The sequence below is a fragment of the Chiloscyllium plagiosum genome, unplaced genomic scaffold (assembly GCF_037043375.1).
Source record: "Chiloscyllium plagiosum isolate Xiang-an unplaced genomic scaffold, Cpla_swu_hap1 HiC_scaffold_35, whole genome shotgun sequence".
Classification (NCBI taxonomy): Eukaryota; Metazoa; Chordata; class Chondrichthyes; order Orectolobiformes; family Hemiscylliidae; genus Chiloscyllium; species Chiloscyllium plagiosum.
Window position 1 is genome coordinate 2,781,089 of NW_028270173.1, and position 24,392 is coordinate 2,805,480.

General features: G+C 44.8%; 1 protein-coding gene across 2 annotated transcripts in view; it reads right to left on the bottom strand.

Moving 5' to 3' along the window:
* Positions 1-483: 483 nt before the first annotated feature.
* The window catches only part of LOC122541479 (cell adhesion molecule CEACAM6-like), a 166,308-nt gene continuing 142,399 nt past the window's right edge, over positions 484-24,392 (bottom strand). For both annotated transcript variants that reach the window (XM_087979107.1, XM_087979106.1), the window contains exon 5: positions 484-862. In XM_087979107.1, the coding sequence (XP_087835233.1) occupies positions 789-862 (74 nt within the window). In that variant the 3' untranslated portion in view covers positions 484-788. The remainder of the gene's footprint in view (positions 863-24,392) is intronic.

Here is a 24,392-nt window from a genome sequence, read left to right on the forward strand (position 1 = left end):
TGCTGATCTCTTGAACTAAGGTCATCTGTAATTGTTGCACAAATGTCATCCTTAAATTCACAATTCTAGTCATCCTGAAACCATTATCACCTTCATTGGGGTAACTAGCCAGTGATGCCCATACCCCAAGAATTTGAATAAAAAAGTCAACTCCTGTTTTCATCCTTGTAAATGGGGGATAAGAGGAAAATTACTCACTGCGGAATTCCTAGCCTCTGACAATGCAGTTAATTTCTAAGAGCCTTTTACAGCCAATGGAACTTGGCGAGTTACATCCATCAGCTTGAACTGAACTCAAAGCCAGTTCCCAGTGACAAAGGGAAATTATATTAACCAACTGTATTCCTAGTTCCTATGGTGGAACACAATATTGGTCGCTCTCTAAAGCCTGAGGCGATCAAATATATCCTAATGTAAATAAACAATACAATGTCTGGAGATCTATAATTAGCTACATTCACCCATAGGTACAGTCCACTGAAACCTGTTCACCAAACCTTACAGCTTGGCTTTTATTTCTTGAAATGTTTTAGTACAGACATCCTTCTTGGAGAAATGCTGTATTAGTAACTTTAAATACAGATAAGTAAATCAGTTTTACCTTGTGACTCATTCAGGTGATGCCATGTTAACAGAAATGCAAGAATAAAATAAATCTTCATATCACTGTGGACATCCAGTGGATTCAATGTAAGATCAAAAATGACATCAACAGTAATCTCGAGGAACAAGCATAAATTGCAGAGATGGTATCCTGTCAGAGACGAGTTGTCACAATCCCAATCACTTTAGTCAACAGTTCTGCTGGAGCTGACTGAGCACAGTGTGGCCCAGAGACGGAGCCTGCAGATAGCACCAGAACCTGAAGAGAGAAGCAAGTGAATTATTCATAGACAGCACCAAGTATGAGTGAGAGAGAGAAAGCATATCTATGATTCATGCAGTACAGAAAGTGGGAGAGAAAGAGAGTGTGTATATTTATCTATATCTTTCACATAAGTTTTATCTCATCACTGGAGTACTGGAAATGAAAACCCGTTATTCCTGGGGTTGTCATAAAAGTTAAAGATATATTTAAAAATACACAAAATTTCCTATTTAACTGACTTCTAGACCCATGTTGACAGAAAGCATGGGCCAGGTTTCTCTACAAAACAATATTTTTTATTACAAATAAATAGAATCTAGCCACAGATAACCAACAGAGTTATGAGCCATCAGCATAAAACTCTACTGGTTCAAATATGTATTCTCTTATAAACTCCCTCTCACTAAGATAGAAGGAAAAAAAAAGGCTGTTATTAACAGATATAGAGACTGGGAAAGCATTTCAGTGATTGCTGAGATGATTTTTATGATTCTTGCACTAGTCATAACACAGCTTCTTGATCATCATTCTCTGGATGCTTCCATGAATTTACAAGAGGTACAGGATTAGCTGGTTCACTTTTAAAAGGTCTCTGATTCACTAAAATTCACAGCATTAACAAGTTCTGAAGGAAACATAAACTGTTTTTCTTCAGCTTAAAGTGCTGTCATACTGCAGAGAACAGAAAGATCACTTGAGTTGGTGGAAATCTGTTGGTTTTTCTGTATCATATTCCTGGCTCCAAGCTGTTCAGATCCCTATGAGCCAATAATATAGTTGTTGGCAGGCAGAAGGCCTTTGTCATCAATAACTGGTTACTAGTCCATGGACCAATTAGCTTCTTGACTTAGCTTGAGGCCTAAGTCACACATGGAGTGGGGACGGTAGTGTGACCTACAAGGGAGCAGCTTGGAATAGGTTTGAACCAGAGGATTAACAAAACTAAGAATGATATCATAGGAAAATTCCATGTTAATTGGTTGTAGGGTCACAGAGAGGTGCAGCAATGAAACAGGCTCTTCAATCCAACTCATCCATGCTGACCCGATATTCTAAATTAACCTGGTCCCATTTGCAAGCATTTGGCCCATATCCTTCTAAACCCTTCTTATTCATATACGAATCCAGATGCCTTTTAAATTTTGTAATTGTACCAGCCTCCACCACCACTTGTGGATCATTCCATATGCCTCTCTGCATGAAAAGGTTGCCCCTCAGGTCCCTTTTAAATCTTTCTCTCTCTCACCCGAAACCATACCATCTGGACTCCCCTACACTTGGGAAAACACTTTGGCTATTCACCTTGTCCATGCTCTTCAGGATTTTACACACTTATGTAAGGTCAGCTCTCAGCCTCCAAAGGCCCCAGGAAAAAAGCCCCAGCCTATTCAGCCTCTCCCTATAGCTCAAACTCTCCAAACCTGGAAATATTGTTGTAAATGTTTTCCAAACCTTTTCAGGATTCACAACATCCTTCCTATAGCAGGGACACTAGAACTGAATGGAGCATTCAAAAAATGTCCTAACCTATGTTCTGTACAGGCACAAAATGTCCTCCCAACTCCTTTCCTCAATGCACTGACCAATAAAGGCAAGCGTACTAAGCGCATTCTTCACCGTCTACCTGCGACTCCGCTTTCAAGAAACAATGAACCCGCACCCAAGGTTTCTTTCTTCAGCAATACTCCCCAAACCTTACCATTAAGTGTCCAAGTCCAGCCCTGATTTGCCCTGCCAAAATGCAGCACCTCACATTTGTCTAAATTACATTCCATTTGCCACACCTTGGCCCATTTGTCCATCTGATCATAGTCCTATTGTACTTTGAGGTAACCTTTGCTGTCCATTACACCACTAATTTTAGTGTCATCTGCAAACTTACGAACCACAACTTCTATGTTCCTTTCCAAGTCATTTTAGTTGGAAACTTCTGTAATGGATTGTCTACAAGCTGCTGTAGGTTACATAAGTACTATTTTTTAAACAACTTGGATGAATCTGGAAAGTTAAGGCGAATACAACCAGACAATAAAAGAAACATAGAAACATAGAAAAATACAGCGCAGTACAGGCCCTTTGGCCCTCGATGTTGCGCCGATCCAAGCCCACCTAACCTACACTAGCCCACTATCCTCCATATGCCTATCCAATGCCCGTTTAAATGCCCATAAATGGGAGAGTCCACCACTGCTACTGGCAGGGCATTCCATGAACTCACGATTTGCTGAGTAAAGAATCTATGAAGAGAAAATGAGGTCTGCAGATGCTGGAGATCAGAGATGGAAATGTGTTGCTGGAGAAGCGCAGCAGGTCAGGCAGCATCTAGGGAACAGGAGAATCGACGTTTCGGGCATTAGCCCTTCTTCAGGAATGAGGAAAGTTTGTCCAGCAGGCTAAGATAAAAGATAGGGAGGAGGGACTTGGGGGAGGGGTGTCGGAAATGTGATAGGTGGAAAAAGGTCAAGGTGAGGGTGATAGGACAGATTGGGGTGAGGGCGGAGAGGTCGGGAAGAAGATTGCAGGTTAGGGAGGCGGTGCTGAATTTGATGGATTTGACTGAGACAGGCTGGGGGGAGTGGAAATGAGGAAACTGGTGAAATCCGAGTTCATCCCTTGTGGTTGGAGGGTTCCTAGCCGGAAGATGAGGCGTTCTTCATCCAACCGTCGTTTCGCTGTGGTCTGAATCGTCAGACCACAGCGAAACGACGGTTGGAGGAAGAACGCCTCATCTTCCGGCTAGGAACCCTCCAACCACAAGGGATGAACTCGGATTTCACCAGTTTCCTCATTTCCACTCCCCCCAGCCTGTCTCAGTCAAATCCATCAAATTCAGCACCACCTCCCTAACCTGCAATCTTCTTCCCGACCTCTCCGACCCCACCCCAATCTGTCCTATCACCCTCACCTTGACCTTTTTCCACCTATCACATTTCCGACACCCCTCCCCCAAGTCCCTCCTCCCTATCTTTTATCTTAGCCTGCTGGACAAACTTTCCTCATTCCTGAAGAAGGGCTAATGCCCGAAACGTCGATTCTCCTGTTCCCTAGATGCTGCCTGACCTGCTGCGCTTCTCCAGCAACACATTTCCATCTCTGAGTAAAGAATCTACCCTAACATCTGTCCTATACCTACCACCCCTTAATTTAAAGCTATGCCCCCTCGTAATAGCTGACTCCATACACGGAAAAAGGTTCTCATGGTCAACCCTATCTAAACCCCTAATCATCTTGTACACCTCTATCAAGTCACCCCTAAACCTTTTTTCCAATGAAAACAGACCCAAGTGCCTCAGCCTTTCCTCATATGATCTTCCTACCATACCAGGCAACATCCTGGTAAACCTCCTCTGCACCCGTTCCAGTGCCTCCACATCCTTCCTATAGTATGGCGACCAAAACTGCACACAATACTCCAGATGCGGCCGCACCAGAGTCTTGTACAACTGCAACATGACATCAGGGCTCTGGCACGCAATTCCTCTACCAATAAAAGCCAGTACGCCATATGCCTTCTTCACCGCACTATTTACCTGGATGGCAACTTTCAGAGATCTGTGTACATGGACACCAAGATCCCTCTGCTTATCCACACTACCAAGTATCCGACCATTAGCCCAGTACTCCGTCTTTTTGTTACTCTTACCAAAGTGAATCACTTCACACTTACCTACATTGAACTCCATTTGCCACCTTTCTGCCCAGTTCTGCAACTTATCTATATCTCGCTGTAACCTGCCACATCCTTTCTCACGGTCAACAACTCCACCGACTTTCGTATCATCCGCAAACTTGCTCACCCAACCTTCTAGCCCCTCCTCCAGGTCATTTATAAAAATGACAAACAGCAATGGTCCCAAAACAGATCCTTGCGGAACACCGCTAGTAACTGCACTCCAAGATGAACCTTTACCATCAACTACTACCCTCTGTCTTCTTCCAGCCAGCCAATTCCTAATCCAAACCTCCAACTCACCCTCAATGCCATACCTCTGTATTTTTTGCAGTAGCCTACCATGGGGAACCTTACTAAACGCCTTACTAAAATCCATATACACCACATCTACCGCTTTACCCTCGTCTACCTCCTTCGTCACCTTCTCAAAGAATTCAATAAGGTTTGTGAGGCACGACCTGCCCTTCACAAAACCATGCTGACTATCCTTGATCACATTATTCCTATCCAGATGTTCATAAATCCTATCCCTTACAATTCTCTCTCAGACTTTGCCCACAACAGAAGTGAGACTCACCGGCCTATAGTTACTAGGGTTATCCCTACTCCCCTTTTTGAACAAGGGAACCACATTTGCTATCCTCCAGTCTACTGGCACTATTCCTGTAGACAACGAGGACATAAAAATCAAGGCCAATGGCTCTGCAATCTCCTCCCTTGCTTCCCAGAGAATCCTAGGATAAATGCCATCAGGCCCAGGGGACTTATCTATTTTCACCCTTTCCAGAATTTCCAACATCTCTTCCCTACATACCTCAAAGCCGTCCATTCTAATTAATTGTGACTCAATATTCACATCGGCAACAATGTCCTGTTCCTGAGTGAATACTGACGAAAAGTATTCATTCAGTGTCTCCCCAATCTCTTCCGCCTCCACACGCAACTTCCCACTACTATCCTTGACTGGACCTATTCCTATCCTAGTCATTCTTTTATTCCTGACATACCTATAGAAAGCCTTAGGGTTTTCCCTAATCCTACCAACTAAGGACTTTTCATGTCCCCTCCTTGCTGCTCTAAGCTCTCTCTTCAGATCCTTCCTGGCTACCTTATAACTCTCAATCGCCCCAATTGAACCTTCACGCCTCATCTTTACATAGGCCGCCCTCTTCCATTTAACAAGGGATTCCAATTCCTTATTAAACCACAGCTCCCTCACATGACCCTTTCCTCCCTGCCTGACAGGTACATACTTATCAAGGACACTCAATAGTTGCTCCTTGAACAAGCTCCACATATCAATTGTGCCCATGCCTTGAAGCCTACTTTTCCAAGCCACGCATCCTAGGTGGTGCCTCACCGCATCATAATTTCCCTGCCCCCAGCTATAACTCTTGCCCTGCAGTGCACACTTATCCCTCTCCATCACTAGAGTAAAAGTCACTGAATTGTGGTCACTGTCCCCAAAGTGCTCACCTACCTCCAATTCTAACACCTGGCCTGGTTTGTTACCCAGAACCAAATCCAGTATGGCCTCACCTCTTGTTGGCCTGTCTACATATTGTGTCAGGAAACCCTCCTGCAAACATAAGGTAAGTAAAGACTTAAAAGTCTCCAATGACTTGAAGCATAGGACTTTGCATTGCAACAGGAGCAAAATAATGTCCCTATCACAATTAGTGTTCTGTGTTGAGAATAGCTAATAAGCTTATTCTAAAAAGACGTGACAGTAGAGATTGCAATGGTGATATGCTCCTCTTGCACTTTGTGGGAAGTCTTGGGCACTTCCAAATTTCCTGGTGACCATGTGCAAAAGTGTTTACACCTGCAGCTACTGGCTAATCACATTTCGGGACTGGAGCTGCAGGTGGACTCACTATGGAACACCCCAGATGCCAAGATTGCTGTGGACAGCATATTCAACGAGGTGGTGACAGAGCAACTGAACAGGTAGAAAGGGAATGAGTGACGCACCGACACAGTAGAGGAAGGGATGTAGTGCAGAAGACCAGTGTGGTCATTCCCTTCTCTAACATACACACTGTTCTGGATGTAGGTTTGCTCACTGAGCTGGAAGGTTCATTTTCAGATGTTTCATCACCATACTAGGTAACATCTTCAGTGAGCCTCCAGACGAAGCACTGCTGATGATTCCTGCTTTCTATTTATATGTTTGGGTTTACAGAGTCATAGAATCATAAAGATGTACAGCACAAAACCAGACCCTTCGGTCCAACTCGTCCATGTCGACCAGATATCCCAACCCAATTTAGTCCCACCTGCCAGCACCCAGCCCATATCCCTCCAAATCTCCTATTCATATATCCATCTTGATGCCTTTTAAATGTTGCAATTGTACTAGCCTCCACCACTTCCTCTGGCAGCTTATTCCATACACGTACCACACTCTGTGTGAAAAAGTTGGTTTCTTTGGGCTGGTGATGCCACTTCCTATGGTGATGTCACTTCCTGTTCTTTTTCTCAGGGGGTGGTAAATGTGTTTGTTGATAGAGTTCCAATTAGAATGCCATGCTTCTAGGAATTCTCATGCGTGTCTCTGTTTGGCTTGTCCTAGGATGGATGTGTTGTCCTAGTCGAAGTGGTGTCCTTCCTCATCTGAATGTAAGGATACTAGTGAGAGAGGGTCATGTCGTTTTGTGGCTAGTTGATGTTCATGTATCCTCGTGGCGAGTTTTCTGTCTGTTTGTCCAATGTAGTGTTTGTTATAGTCCTTGCACGGTATTTTATAAATGACATTAGTTTTATAAATGACATCAGTAAGAAGATTATATTAAATATTCATGGATATTCTGAGTAGTTATTTGCATCATCAAGAACCTCACAGGTATGTCCACCAATACAATCAACTCTCAATTTGCTGTGTCAGGTTAGTGTCTGAATGTCATAAGTCAAAACATGTGGTGTTAGAAAAGAGAAGCTTGTAGACGCCAGACTCAAGGAGTCTAGATTAGAATGGTGCTGGAAAAGCACAGTGGCTCAGGCAGCACCGAGAAGCAGTAAAATCGACGTTTCGGGCAAAAGCCCTTCATCAGGAATACAGGTAGAGAGCCTGAAGGGTGGAGAGATAAATTAGAGGAGGGTGGGGGTGGGGAGAAAGTAGCATAGAGTACAATAGGTGAGTGGGGGAGGGGATGAAGGTGATAGCTCAGTGGGGAGGGGAGGTGGAGTGGATAGGTGGAAAAGAACATAGGCTCCTTTTGGCCCTTGGATGGAGGTGAGGGAGGAGGTGTGGGCGCAGGATTTGCAATTCCTGCGGTGCCAGGATGGGAGGGTGGGTTGTAAGGGGGCACGGACCTGACCAGGTAGTCACGGAGGGAACGGTCTTTGCGGAAGACGGAACCACCACAGAACACGCCAGAAGGCCTCCTTCTTTAGAGACCACAATTTCCCTTCCCACGTGGTTAAAGATGCCCTCCAACGCATCTCATCCACATCCCGCATCTCCGCCCTCAGACCCCGCATCTCCGCCCTCAGACCCCACCTCTCCAACCATAACAAGGACAGAACGCCCCTGGTGCTCACTTCCACCCTACCAACCTTCGCATAAACCAAATCATCCGCTGACGTTTCCGCCACCTCCAAACGGACCCCTCCACCAGGGATATATTTTCCTCCCCACCTCTTTCCGCCTTCCGCAAAGACCGTTCCCTCTGTGACTTCCTGGTCCGGTCCACGCCCCCCCTACAACCCACCCTTCCTTCCTGGCACCGCAGGAATTGCAAATCCTGCGCCCACACCTCCTCCCTCACCTCCAACCAAGGCCCAAAAGGAGCCTTCCACATCCATCAAAGTTTTATCTGCACATCCACTAATATTATTTATTGTATCCGTTGCTCCCAATGCGGTCTCCTCCGCATTGGGGAGACTGGACACCTCCTAGCAGAGCGCTTTAGGAAACACCTCTGGGACACCGGCTCCAATTAACCACACTGCCCTGTGGCCCAACATTTCAACTCGCCCTCCCACTCTGCCGGGGACATGGAAGTCCTGGACCTCCTTCACCACATTACTGGCCTTTGGGAGGAAACCAGAACACCCGGAAGGAACCTATGCAGACATGGGGAGAATGTGCAAAGTCCACACAGACAGTCTCCTGAGGCTGGAAACTGAACCCGGATCCCTGGCATTGTGAGGCAGCAGTGTTAATCACTGAGCTATCCTGCCATCCTGATACAGCTGCACAGGTATCAACCTCCACTAGGACCAGGTAACCATTTAACCAGACGTTTATTTTTATTAATTCCGATTTGGATGTTGCCAAGGTCCAAGCCAAATGTAGGTGGGCCTTCCAAGGTGTGCACTCTCTCTTGAATACTCATCTATGGATTCCCTTTCTCAGTTCAGGTCAACTGGGAATCTTTTGCTGTCTTGAGTCCACATAGCAACAATTACAGTGGCTTGCTAGCCTGGATCCTGAAGAAAATTTACACCATTTGGTGGAGGCTTGGCTTTGTTTTAGGATTTTGCTGTGGACTGACCTCGAGTCCATTTGTTCAGGATATATCTTGAGTGAAGGTATGCAATTGTCTTCAGTCATGGTGTCCTGCAAGCTCAGTCAGCCTGGCAACAGTCAGCCTACCTTGTAACTTTCTTGCTGTATTTTCTAATGACAAAGCCAGTCAGCTAGAAGTCACTTTTGCATGGTTACATCATTAATTCCACACTCCAAACATTCTCTCAGCATCACATTTAGGGTTAAACCAAGGTTAAACCAATCTCTTCCAGTCATCTTAACCTCGTCAAAAATCCTGACAGATTCCCCTGGTTATAGAGATGTACAGCACGGAAACAGACCGTTCAGTCCAACTTGTCCATGCTGACCAGATAACCTAAATTAATCTAGTCCATTTGCCAGCATTTGGCTCATAACTCTGATGAAGGGCTTTTGTCCGAAACGTCGACTTTCCTGTTCCTTGGATGCTGCCTGACCTGCTGTGCTTTTCCAGCACTATTCTAATCTTGACTCTGATCTCCAGCATCTGCAGTCCTCACTTTCGCCATAAAAACCCTATATACCCTTCCTATTCATGTACCCATTTAGATACCTTTTAAGTGTTGTAATTAGAACATAGAACATAGAAGAATACAGCGCAGTACAGGCCCTTTGGCCCTCGATGTTGCGCCGATCCAAGCCCACCTAACCTATACTAACCCACTATCCTCCATATACCTATCCAATGCCCGCTTAAATGCCCATAAAGAGGGAGAGTCCACCACTGCTACTGGCAGGGCATTCCATGAACTTACGACTCGCTGAGTGAAGAACCTACCCCTAACTTCAGTCCTATATCTACCCCCCCTTAATTTAAAGCTATGCCCCCTTGTAATACCCGACTCCATACGCGGGAAAAGGTTCACACTGTCAACCCTATCTAACCCCCTAATCATCTTGTACACCTCAATCAAGTCACCCCTAAACCTTCTTTTCTCTAATGAAAACAGCCCCAAGTGTCTCAGTCTTTCCTCATACGATCTTCCTTCCATACCAGGCAACATCCTGGTAAACCTCCTCTGCACCCGTTCCAGTGCCTCCACATCCTTCCTATAGTATGGCGACCAAAACTGCACACAATATTCCAGATGCGGCCGCACCAGAGTCTTATACAACTGCACCATGACCTCAGGAATCCGGAACTCAATTCCTCTACCAATAAAAGCCAGTACGCCATATGCCTTCCTCACCGCACTATTTACCTGGGTGGCAACTTTCAGAGATCTGTGTACATGGACACCAAGATCCCTCTGCTCATCCACAATACCAAGTATCCAACCATTAGCCCAGTACCCCATCTTTTTGTTACTCTTACCAAAGTGAATCACCTCACACTTAGCTACATTGAATTCCATTTGCCACCTTTCTGCCCAGCTCTGCAGCTTCTCTATATCCTGCTGTAACCTGCCACATCCTTCCTCACTGTCAACAACTCCTCCGACTTTCGTATCATCCGCAAACTTGCTCACCCAACCTTCTAACCCCTCTTCCAGGTCATTTATAAAAATGACAAACAGCAATGGTCCCAAAACAGATCCTTGCGGAACACCGCTAGTGACGGCACTCCATGAAGAAACTTTGCCATCAACTACTACCCTCTGTCTTCTTCCATCCAGCCAATTCCTAATCCAAACCTCCAACTCACCCTCAATGCCATATCTCCGTATTTTCTGCAGTAGCCTACCATGGGGAACCTTATCAAACGCCTTACTAAAATCCATATATACCACATCTACCGCTTTACCCTCATCAACCTCCTTCCTCACCTTTTCAAAGAATTCAATAAGGTTTGTGAGGCACGACCTGCCCTTCACAAAACCATGCTGACTATCCTTGATCACATTATTCCTATCCAGATGTGCATAAATCCTATCCCTTACAATTCTCTCTAAGACTTTGCCCACAACAGAAGTGAGACTCACCGGCCTATAGTTACTAGGGTTATCCCTACTCCCCTTTTTGAACAAGGGAACCACATTTGCTATCCTCCAGTCTTCTGGCACTACTCCTGTAGACAAAGAGGACATAAAAATCAAGGCCAATGGCTCTGCAATCTCCTCCCTTGCTTCCCAGAGAATCCTAGGATAAATGCCATCAGGCCCAGGGGACTTATCTATTTTCACCTTTTCCAGGATTTCCAACACCTCTTCTCTACATACCTCAAAGCCATCCATTCTACTTATTTGTGACTCAGTATTCGCATCGACGACAATGCCCTGTTCCTGAGTAAATACTGAAGAAAAGTATTCATTCAGTGTCTCCCCAATCTCTTCCGCCTCCACACGCAACTTCCCACTACTATCCTTGACTGGACCTATTCCTACCCTAGTCATTCTTTTATTCCTAACATACCTATAGAAAGCCTTAGGGTTTTCCCTAATCCTACCGACTAAGTAATTGTACCAGCTTCCATCTTCCCAAACTGCCAAGTAAAACTGGTAGCCTCTCAGAATTACAGGAGGCTTGGGGTCATAATATTCTGTCAAATCTTGAAAGGTTTTAATATCTGGTGCCTCAGAAAACATTAAATGAATAAGCTGTGGGACAACAAGCTGTCAAGAGAATTGCTCGTTGCATTTCATCTGCACCAATGTCATTTTCACAAAAAAAATGCATTATTCCCACATATTTGGCCATCTTTGGTGGAAGGACTAAATGAGTCAAGCTTTCCATATAACGGCATGACACCAGAAATGTTTAACCCAACTCAAAGGCGACTGTTGCAAGCGAATCTCTTCAGGAGCCTATTTATTTCTCTCATCGTCACTGAAATAACTCCACAGAGGCCAGAATCCTGTCACCAAGTCACCCTTTATTTACACATGCATTGACATTTGACACTGGTCCGACTTCCTCATAGAAAGCTCTGAGAATGAACAGGACCACCCACATGCATGCTTATATCTGTCAGCCAGGGCTCCCTGATGGACCAGGTCAACAGCCCCAATCAGAGAGCTCATATTCTCTAAGGTCCACTGGCTGACCTCATTACAATCACTACACACTCCTTTATCACTTCTAACACTTCCTCAGTCTCCCATGGCATTTCTTTTTACTCTTTCACCTCCTCGCTCTTCACTGTCCAAAGTCTCTTTTCTGGTGAAGCAACGTTTTACTTATATGTCTTTCAAGTTAGCCTACTGCTTACATTCAAGTCTCCTTTTTGTTGGCAAAACTAATAATGACCCCGGCCTTCCAGTTGTTTGCTATTTCTTGATCCTATCAGAACACTGCCATCCTAAGCATGCTGCAACGTTCCATTGAAATTCAACCTAAGCTAGAGGAACCATACCTTGTTTCTTTCTGGGCTTTGCTGTTTTTAGCAGCAGGAAGAGTGGGAGCTTGGAACAGGGGCCTGCCGAGAAAGGTGAGTCACTAATATAAATTTTTAAAAGCTTACCTCGAGCGTCGGAGCCCTCCATTTCTGTTTTCAGCAGCGGAAAGAGCAGAGCTTGGACCAGGGGCCTGCCAGGAAAAGCGAGTCACTAATATAAATCTTTAAAAGCTTACCTCGGAGAGCAGAAGTTTCTGGGAAAGGAGTGACTCTTTTATCCCCCTCAGCTAAATAAGTGTGTGTTTTTTATACCTGAGACACTACCCTTGTTGGGCCTCCGACCCATCCACCTCTTCTAACCTTAAACACCAGGGACACATTAGGTAAGCTTCTCTTCTTTTTTACTTTCTGATAAGGGGACTAGCAGGGATGGCAGTGCAGGGAGATGAATGTTCCTCCTGCATGATGTTTGAGGTTACAATTAAGGACTGTATAAAGATAACATAGAAATATAACATAGCAAAGATGAGCAGGAAGCAGGAGGATTGGGAAACATTTAAAGAGCAACAGAGGGTAACTAAAAGGCAATTTGCAGAGAAAAAATGAGGTACGAAGGCAAAATGGTCAAAAATATAAAGGAGGATAGTAAAAGCTTGTTTAGGTATGTGAAAAGAAAAAAATGGTTAAGAGTAAAATTGGGCCCTTGAAGACAGAAATGGGTGAATTTATTATGGGGAACAAGGAAATGACAGAAGAGTTCAATAGGTACTTTGGATTTGTCTTCACTGGGGAAGACACAAGCAATCTCCCAGATGTAATAGTGGCTGTAGAGCCTAGGGTAATGGATGAACTGAAGGAAATTTATACTAAGCAGGAAATGGTGTTGGATAGACTGTTAGGTCTGAAGGCTGATACGTCCCCTGGACCTGATGGTCTGTATCCCAGGGTACTTAAGGAGGCAGCTCAAGAAATCATGGGGCATTGGTAATCATTTTCTAATGTTCTATCGAATCAGGATCAGTTCTTGCGGATTGCAGAGTGGCTAATGTTGCGCCACTTTTCAAGAAGGGAGGGAGAGAGAAAACAGGGAACTATAGACCGGTTAGCCTGACGTCAGTGGTGAGAAAGATGCTGGAGTCAGTTATAAAAAATGAAATTACGACTCATTTGGATAGCAATAGCAAGATAGGTCAGAGTCAGCATACATTTATGAAGGGGAAATCGTGCTTAACTAATCTTTTGAATTTTTTGAGGATGTAACTATGAAAATGGATAAGGGAGAGCCAGCAGATGTAGTGTAACTAGATTTTCCGAAAGCCTTTGATAAGGTCCCGCATAGGAGATTAGTGAACAAAATTAAGGCATATCATATTGGGGCAAGGTACTTACTTGGATTCAAAATTGGTTGACTGACAGGAAGCAGAGAGTAGTGATAAATGGTCCTTTCGGAATGGCAGACGGTGACCAGTGAGGTACCACAAGGTTTGGTGCTGGGACCGCAGCTGTTTACAATATACATTAATTATATAGATGAAGGCATTAAAAGTAATATTAGCAAACAAAGCTGGGTGGCAGGGTGAACTGTGAGGAGGATGTTATGAGAATACAGGGTGACTTGGACAGGCTAGGTGAATGGACTGATGCATGACAGGTGCAGTTTAATTGCATAAATGTGTGGTTATCCACTTTGGCAAGAACAGGAAAGCAGATTACTATCTAAATGGAGTCAAGTTAGGTAAAGGGGAAGTACAACGAGATCTAGGTGTTCTTGTACATTAGTCATTGAAAGCAAGCATGCAGGTACAGCAGGCAGTGAAGAAAGCTAATGGCATGCTGGCCATCATAACAAGAGGAATTGAGTATAGGAGCAAAGAGGTTCTTCTGCAGCTGTACAGGGCCCTGATGAGACTGCAGTTTTGGTCTCCAAATTTGAGGAAGGACACTCTGGCTATTAAGAAAGTGCAGTGTAGGTTCACGAGGTCAATTTCTGGAATGGCGGGACTATCATATGTTGAAAGATTGGAGCGACTGGGCTTGTATACACTTGAGTTTAGAAGGATGAAAGGAGATCCAATTGAGACATATAAAGTTATGAAAGGATTGGACACTCTGGAGGCAGGAAGCATTTTTCCGCTGATGGGTGAGTCCAGAACCAGGGGACACAGTTTAAAAATAAGGGGTAGGCCATTTAGAACAGAGTTGAGGAGAAACTTCTTCACCCAGAGAGAAGTTGATATATGGAATGCTCTGCTCAGGAGGTAGTGGAGGGCAAGTCACTGGATACTTTAAGAACTCTATCCATCTCTTTCTTGAGAGATAGAGGAATCAAGGGTTATGGGGATAAGGCAGGAACAGAATACTGATTGTGGATGATCAGCCATGGTCATAATGAATGGTGGTGCTGGCTCAAATGGCTGAATGGTCTCCTGCACCTACTGTCTATTATCTATTGAGGTGAGGGATGCCATTAGTGTCCTATCCAAGTACATCTGTAGGAAGTGCAACCAACTGTTGCTACTCCACGACCGCATTAGGGAAATGGAGCGGGAGCTGGACAAAATTTGGATCATTCAGGAGGCAGAGTCTGTGATAGATAAGAGTTGCACGAAGTAATCACTCCTAGGTACAAAGAAAGCTAAGTAACTGTTAGAAGAGATAAAAAACAGTCAGTGCAGGGATCCCCTGACAAAGAAGTATATCGTTTTGGATACTGTTGTGGGGGACAACTTACAAGGGGCATGCATTGGAGTGCAGGTCTCTGGCAAAGAGTCTGTCCCTTGCACAGAAGGGAAGGAGGAAAAGGAGGAGGATGTTAGTCATTGGGGACTCAATAGTTAGAGGGTCAGATAGAAGGTTTGTTGGGTGCGAAAGAGACTCGCGGTTTGTGTGTTGCCTCCCAGGTGCCAGGGTCCATGATGTCTCAGATCATGTCTTTGGGGTCCTGAAGGGAGAGGGTGACCAGCCACAAGTTGTGGTCCATATAGGTACCAATGACATCGGTAAAAAGAGGGATAGGGATGTAAGGCAGGATTTCAGGGAGCTAGGGTGGAAGCTGAAAGCTAGAACAAACATAGTTTTTATCTCTGGTTTGTCACCTGTGCCATGTGATAGTGAGGTGAAGAACAGGGAGAGATATCAGCTGAACATGTGGCTGCAGGGATGATGCAGGAGGGAGGGTTTCAGGTATATGAATAAGTGGGGCTCGTTCTGGGAAAGGTGGGACCTCTACAAACAGGATGGTCTTAAGTTGAACCAGCGGGGTAATAAATTCCTGGTGAGAAATTTGCTCGTGCTATTCGGGTGAGTTTAAACTAGCTCAGCAGGGGGATGGAAACGTGTAGTGAAGTTCCAGTACACAGGATGATATGAGTAGGGAGGACATGGACAGGATTTCACGGTCACAGGAGAGTGCTGGCAGACAGCAAGCTAGTTTGAAGTGTGTCCACCCCAATGCCATGAGTATCCAGAATAAGGTAGGTGAGCTTGCAGCATGGATAGGTACCTGCAACTTCGATGTTGTGGCCATTTCGGAGACATGGATAGAGCAGGGTCAGGAAGGAATGTCTCAGGTTACAGGGTTTAGATCTTTTATTAAGATCAAGGAAGCTGGTAAAAGAGGGGAAGGTGTGGCTTTGTTAGTCAAGGTCAGTATAACGGTAGCTGAAAGTACTTTTGACAAGGAGTCATCTACTGTGGTAATATGGGCAGAGGTTAGAAACAGGAGAGGAGAGGTCACACTGCTGGGAGTTTTTATAGGCCTCCGAAAAGTTCCAGGGATGTGGAGGAAAGGATTGGCAAAACAATTTTGTGCAGGAGTGAAAGGAACAGTTTGGTCATTACGGGGGACTTTAACTTCGCAAACATTGACTGGAAATGTTATAACTCTAATGCATCGGATGCATCAGTTTTTGTCCAATGTGTGCAGGAGGGTTTCCTGGCACAGTATGTTGAAGAGCCAACAAGACGGGAGGCCACACTGGATCTGGTGCTTGGTAATGAACCAGGCCAGGCGCTTGATTTAGTGGTAGGTGAGCACTTTGGAGAGTGTGACCATAATTTGGCTACATTTAGTATAGCGATGGAAAAGGATAGGACCATGCTACAGGGCAAGAGTTATAGATGGGGGAAGCCCGATTATAGCGCAATTCGGCAAGATTTAGGAGGCATAGAATGGGGTAGTAAAATGCATGGGGTGGGGACAATCGAAATGTGGAGTTGATTCAAGAAACAGATATTGTATGTCCTTGATAGGTATGTCCTTGTCAGGCAGGGAGAAAGTGATAGGTAACGGAACCGTGGTTTACTAAATTGTGTCTTATAAAGCAGAAGAGGGAGGCTTATGTGATGTTGAGAAAAGATGGTTCAGATGAGGCAATGGAGAGTTACAGATTACCTCGGAAAGATTTAAAGAGAGAATTAAGAAGAGCAAGGAGAGGACATGAGCAGTCTTTAGCAGGTAGAATAAAGAAGAACCCTAAACCTTCCGAGAGGCATGTGAGGAATAAAAAAATGACGAGGGTAGGAATAAGGTCTGTCAAAGACGGAAGTGGGAAGTTTTGTGTGGACCCTGTGGAGAGCGGAGAGGTGCTAAACAAGTATTTCTCATCTGTTTTCACTCAGGAAAAGGAGAATATCGTAGAAAAGACTGAGCTATTAAGCTTGAAGGGATTGAAGTTAGTAAGGAGGAGGTGTTATCAATTCTAGAATCTATGAAAGTAGATAAGTCTCTGAGCTGAATGGGATTTATCCAAGGATTCTCTGGGAACCTAGGGAGGAGATGGTGGAGCCTTTGGCTTTGATCTTTGAGTCGTCATTGTCTACAGGCTTAGTACCAGAGGACTGGAAGATTGCAAATGTTGTGCCCTTGTCCAAGAAGGGAAGTAGAGATAACCCAGGTAATTATGGACCCGTAAGCCTATTGTCTGTTGTAGGAAAAGTTTAGGAAAGGATGATAAGAGATAGGATTTATAATCATCTAGCAAGGAACAATTTGATTGGAGATAGTTAACATGGTTTTGTCAAGGGCAGGTTGTGTCTCACAAACCTCAGAGTTTTTTGAAAAGGTGACCAAGCATTTGGAAGAGGGTAGTGCAGGTGACGTGGTGTACATGGACTTCAGTAAAGCCTTTGATAAGGTTCCACATGGTAGGCTATCAAAGAAAATGGGGAGGCATGGGAGTGAGGGTGATTTAGCAATTTAGATTAGAAACTGACTTTCTGTAAGAAGGCTGTGAGTGGTGGTTGATGGAAAATATTCAGCCTGGAGTCCATTTACTCGTGGTGTGTCACAAGGATCTGTTTTGAGACCACTGCTGTTTTGTTATTTTTATAAATGACTTGGATGCAGGCATAGGTGGCTGGATTAGTAAGTTTGCAGATGACATTTATGTCGGTGTAGTGATGGACAGTATGGAAGAATGTTGCAGGTTGCAGGGGGACTTGGATAAATTGCAGATTGATCTGAAAGGTGGCAAATGGAGTTCAGTGCAGATAAATGTGAGGTGATTCACTCTGGGAAGAATAAAAGGAAAACAGAATACTGGGTCAATGGAAAGATTCTTGGTAGTGTGGATGTGCAGAGGGATCTTGGTGTGCAAAGGACAAAGAACAAAGAAAATTTACAGCCCAGGAAGATGCCCTTCGGCCTGAGCCGATCCAAGTGTACTGTCTAAACCTGTCAGTCAATTCCTAAGCAGCTGTATCCCTCTACTCCCCACCTACTCATGCATTTATCCAGACGCATCTTAAATGAATCTACCACCTCCGCTGGCAACGCGTTCCAGACGCCCACCACCCTCTGTGTGAAGTACTTGCCACGTATACCCCCCCCTCCTTAAACTTTCCACCTCTCACCTTGAAAGCATGACCTCTTGTTACTGAATCCTTTACCCTGGGAAAAAGCTTGTCTCTATCCACCCTGTCTATACCCTTCATGATTTTGTAAACCTCAATCAGTTCCCCCTCAATTTCCTTTTTTCTAATGAAAATAAACCTAACCTACTCAACCTCTCTCCATAGCTAGCACCTTCCATACCAGGTAACATCCTCGTAAACCTTCTCTGCACCCTCTCCAAAGCGTCCAAATCCTTTTGGTAATGTGGTGACCAGAACTGTACACAGTATTCTAAATACGGCTGAACCAATGTCTTGTACAATTTTAACATGACTTGCCAGCTCTTTTCCTCAATACCCTGTCCAATGAAGTCAAGCATACCCTATGCCTTGTTGATCACTGTATCTACCTGTGCAGCCATCTTCAGGGTGCAATGGACCTGAACTCCCAGATCTCTCTGCCCATCAACTTTTCCCAAGGCTCTTCCATTCATTGTATATTCACTCTAGAATTAGACTTGCCTAAATGCATCACCTCACATTTGTCTGGATTGAAATCCATCTGCCACTTTTCCGCCCAACTCTCCAGTCTATCTATATCCTCCTATTCTTTGACAGTCTATGCTTTCTGCTACACCACCAATCTTCGTGTCATGTGCAAACTTGTTATCATACCAACAGTGCTCTCTTCCACATCATTTATGTATATTACAAACAACAGTGGCCCCAACACTGACCCCTGCAGAATACCACTGGTCACCTTTCTCCATTTCGAGAAACTCCCATCAACTACTACTCTCTGTCTCCTGTTGCTCAACCAGTTCTTTATCTACCTAGCACACCATGTGACTTCACTTTCTCCATTATTCTACCATGGGGAATCTTATCAAACGCCTTACTAAAATCCATGTGCATGACATCAACAGCCCTTCTTTCATCTAACAACTTGGTCACTTCCTCGAAGAACTCTGTTAAGTTGGTAAGGCATGATCTCCCCCGCACAAAACCATGTTGCCTATCACTGATAAGCCCATTCTTTTCCAAATATAAATAGATCCTATCCCTCAGTACCCTCTCCAGCAACTTTCCCACCACTTGACGTCAGGCTCACTGGTCTGTAGTTACCCAGAATATCCCTACTACCTTTCTTGTACAGGGGGACAACATGAGCAAACTTCCAGTCCTCCGGCACCTCACCTGTATTTAAGGATGCCACAAAGATATCTGTCAGGGCCCCAGCTATTTCCTCTCTCGCCTCCCTCAGCAAACTGGGATAGAGCCCATCCGGTCCTAGGGATTTGTCCACCTTAATAACCTCTATGTTGTGATTCTGTTCGCCGAGCTGGAAATCTTTGTTGCAAACGTTTCGTTCCCTGTCTAGGTGACATCCTCAGTGCTTGGGAGCCTCCTGTGAAGCGCTTCTGTGGTGTTTCCTCTGGCATTTATAGTGGCCTGACCCTGCCGCTTCGGGTTGTCAGTTTCAGCTGTCCGCTGTAGTGGCCGGTATATTGGGTTCAGGTCGATGTGTTTGTTGATGGAGTTTGTGGATGAGTGCCATGCTTCTAGGAATTCCCTGGCTGTTCTTTGTTTGGCTTGCCCTATAATGGTAGTGTTGTCCCAGTCGAATTCATGTTGCTTGTCGTCTGCGTTAATAACGTCTAGCCTACCCAACACATCTTCCCTACTTATGTCAACGTGATCCAGATTAATCAAACTTCTACCTCTAATCTCAACATTCATCATGTTCCTCTCCTCAGTGAACACTGATGCAAAGTAATCATTCAGAATCTCACCAATTCTCTCAGATTCGACACATAGCCTTCCTTCATTATCTTTTAGTGGACCAATCTTTTCTCTAGTTACCCGCTTGCTTCTTATATAAGAATAAAATGCTTTGGGATTCTCCTTAATTCTGCTTGCTAAAGCTATTTCATGAGCCTTTTTAGCCTGCTTGATTCCTCGTTTAAGACTTGTCCCACTCTTCCGATATTCGTCCAGGGCCTGTTCTGTTCTTAGCTGCCTAGACCTTACGTATGCTTCCCTTTTCCTCTTGGCTAGTCGTACAATTTCTCCTGTCATCCACGGTTCACGAATCTTGCCTTTCCTATCCTTTGCCTTCAACGGGACATGCCTACCCGGCACTATCTTTGAAAGCCTCACGCATATCAAATGTGGACTTCCCTTCAAATAGCTGTGTCCAATCCACATTTCCGAACTCCTGCCTAATTTTGATATAATTGGCCCTGGCCCAGTTTAGTACTCTTCCCTTAGGACCACTCTCATCTTTATCTACGAATATTCTAAAACTTACAGAATTGTGGTCATTGTTCCCAAAGAAATCCCCCACCGCAACTTCTACCCCTGTCCTGACTCGTTCCCCAGTACCAGGTCCAATAATGGCCCCTTCCCTTGTCGGACTATTGACATACTGCTCTAGAAAACTCTCCTGGACGCTTCTTACAAATTCTACCCCATCCAGACCTCTGACGCTAAGTGTATCCCAGTCAATGTTGTGAAAATTAAAATCTCCCATCACCACTACCTTACTGCCTCTAGATCTTTCCATAATCTGTTTACCTATTTGTTCTTCTTCCTCTTGCTCAGTGTTGGGAGGCCTGTAATACAGCCCCAACAATGTAACTGCACCCTTCTTATTTCTCAGCTCCACCCATAATGCCTCACTACCCATGACCTCCATAGTGTCCTTTTGCACAGCTGTGATATCGTCCCTGACCAGCAATGCAACTCCTTCCCCGCCTTTCACTTCCCTCCCTGTCCTTACTGAAGCGTCTATATCCTGGAACATTTAGTTGCCAATCATCATGCCCTTCCTTCAACCAAGTCTCTGTGATTGCAATAATGTCATACTCCCAGGCACCAATCCAAACCCTAAGTTCATCTGTCTCACACACTATACTCCTTCCATTAAAGTAGATGCATTTCAGGCCACCCGTTCTTTTGCGCTTATTCGCTCTCTGGCTACTCTTCCCTTTATTAATGCTATCTACATGATTTTTACAGTCTCTAGTCTCCACCTCGCTGCCTACATGTTTTCTCTTCTGGTTCCCAGCTCCTGGCACATGAGTTTAAAACCTCCCCAAAAGCAGTAGCAAAAACTCCCCCAAGGACATTGGTTCTAGTCTGGTTCAAAATGGACCATCCATTTTGTAATAGTCCTACCTTTCCCAGAACCAGTCCCAATGTCCAACAAATCTGAACCCCTCCCTCCGACACCATTTCTCAAGCCACATGTTCATCCTGCCTATTATTTTCATTTCTACACTGGCTAGCACGTTGCACTGGTAGTAATCCTGAGATCACTACCTTTGAGGTCCTCCTCTTTAACTTCTCTCCTAGCTCCCTGAATGCTTCTTTCAGGACCTCATCTTGTTTTCTACTTACATCGTCAGTGCCTATATGCACCAAGACAACTGGCTGTTCACCCTCCCCTTTTAGAATACTCTACAGCCGATCAGTGACATCCCTGACCCGAGCACCTCAGAGGCAACATACCATCCGGGAGTCCCATGTTTGGCTTCAGAACTGCCTATCTACTCCCCTCACAATTGAATCCCCTATGACTATGGCCCTTTGAGTCTTTTTCCCACCCTTCTGAACAGCAGTAACTGCCAAGTTGCCATGATATGATAACTGCTGCCCTCTCCTGGTGAGCCATCTCCCCCAACAGCATCCAAAACAGTATACCTGTTTTGGAGGGAGATGACTACAGGGGACACCTGCACTGCCTTCCTACTCGTTTTCTGTCTTTTGGTCACCCATTCACTGTCTCCCTCAGCAATTCTAACCTGCATGTACATAGATCCCTGAAAGTTACCACCCAGTACTGTTAAGATAGTGCTGATAGTGCTGTTAAGAAGGCATACGGTGTGTTAGGTTTTCTTTGTAGAGGGATTGAGTTCCAGAGCCATGATGCCATGCTGCAACTGTACAAAATACTAGTGCGGCCACGCTTGGAATATTCGCCCCATTACAGGACGGATGGGGAAGCATTGGAAAAGGTGCAAAGGAGATTTACCAAGATGTTGCCTGGTCTGGAGTGAAGGTCTTCTGAGGAAATGCTGAGGAACTTGGGTCTATTCTCATTGGAGATAAGAAGGCTAACAGGGGATTTAATAGAGACATACAAAATGATCAGAGGATTAGATAGGGTGGACAATGAGAGTCTTTTTCCTCGGATGATGATGTCAGCTTGCACGAGGGGGCATAGCTGCAAATTGAAGGGTGGTAGATTTAAGACAGATGTCATCAGGCTCTTTAATCAGAGAATGGTAAGGGTGTGGAATGCTCTGCCTGCCATTGTAGTTCACTCAGCCACATTAGGGCCATTTAAATAGTCCTTGGATAAGCACATGGATGATGATGAGATAGTGTAGGGTGATGGGCTTAGATTAGTTCACTGCTCGGTGCAACATCGAGGGCCAAAGGGCCTATTCTGCACTGTATTGTTCTATGCTCTCAGCAGAATTGATACATTTTCTCATTTTTGCACTGATATTCAAAACCTATTTTACATCTTCATTTCTCTATTACTACTATTCACACATTTTTTTTCTTATGTTCTTGGCAGCTTCAACAGCATAAGAAATCATCTTCCAACCTCTTCAGTTTATCGAGAATTGTATCAGTCAAAATGCAGACTCTGTGTTTCTCTCTCTGCAGTTGTAGCCAGAACAGATGAGTTTATCGTGCATTTTCTTTTTTTTTCAGACTGCTAACATCCACACTATTTTGCTATTATAATTTTCCATGTCTTGATATCTTGAGTTTAGGCTATGCTTTCTTTATTGTACTAATATCATCACTGATTAACAAAGCCATATCTCCACTATTTCCTTGTTTCCTGATATTCTTACCCTTGACAATTCATGTTCTGATCCATGACATCTGGCAGCTATGTCTTTATAAAGGCTACCAGATTTTTTTTCTTACTGTTTGCCCTCTCGGTTCATCTGTTATATTTGGAATGGTATATGCATTCAGACACAAAGACATAATTTTCAATGTTTATGTGTTGGTTAATTTGGAGATTCATACTCCCTGAACCTTCCTGCCACAGGAAGGAAATCTCATGCTGATCTTGCTTTTGTGCACGTCCTGTGCAGCCATTACTTTGTATTCCTCACTATGTTTAATCACCCTCTGATCTGTCCTTGTATGTTAACATCAACCTGTACTACACACAAAACAGAACTTTTCACTTTACTCAGATACATTGACAACAATTCAATCAAACCAAATCAAACAGTCTGTTTATCAGTTTCAAGATGATCACATTTCCCTTTGGCCTTCACCATTGATATAACATATCTTAGTTTACAGCACAGTTATACAATGTCACGGTTAATGCAGTGAACAGGACCTTACCCTCAGTGTAGATCCCCAGCCCTGGTGCCTGAGTCTCTGTGGTCCACAAACTCACCCGACTGTAAAACCTCAGACAAAAACTAGCACCTTTCCGGTGGGGGTGATCTAGATCAGGGATTTTGCCCTGAGCCGGGTGATCTGGTCCCGGTGATCCAAACTCCCCTCCCCGTGATCTTGTCCTGGTGAACCCCCCCATCCTAGTGATCTGGTCCCTGTGATTACTCCCCTCCCCCTGGGGGGGTGTGCTCCCAGGGATCCACACTTCCCTCCCGGTGATGCCCCCACTGGGTGTTCTAGTTTCAGTGATTCCCCCCCCCCCGGGTGATCTGGTCCCGGTGACCACCACCTACTCCAGATGATTTGGTCCCAGTGACCCCCGCCCCCCCCGGGTGATCTCCTCCCAGGGATCCCCCCCCCAGGTGATCTGGTGCAGAGGATCCTGCCCCAAGTGATTGTGGGCAGATGTTCGCAGGTAAAGGGACGGCTAGAAAATGGGAAGCCTTCCGAAATGAGAGTATGAGAATCCAGAGAAAGTACATTCCTGTTAGAGAGAAAGGAAAGACTGGTAGGTATAGGGAATGCTGGATGACTAAAATTGAGGGTTTGGTTAAGAAAAAGAAGGAAGCACATGTCAGGTATAGACAGGATAGATCGAGTGAATCCTTAGTAGAGTGTAAAGATTAGATTACTTACAGTGTGGAAACAGGCCCTTCGGCCCAACAAATCCACACCGACCTGCCGAAGCGTAACCCACCCAGACCCATACCCCTACATTTACCCCTTCACCTAACACTACAGGCAATTTAGCATGGTCAATTCACCTAACCTGCATATTTTTGAATTGTGG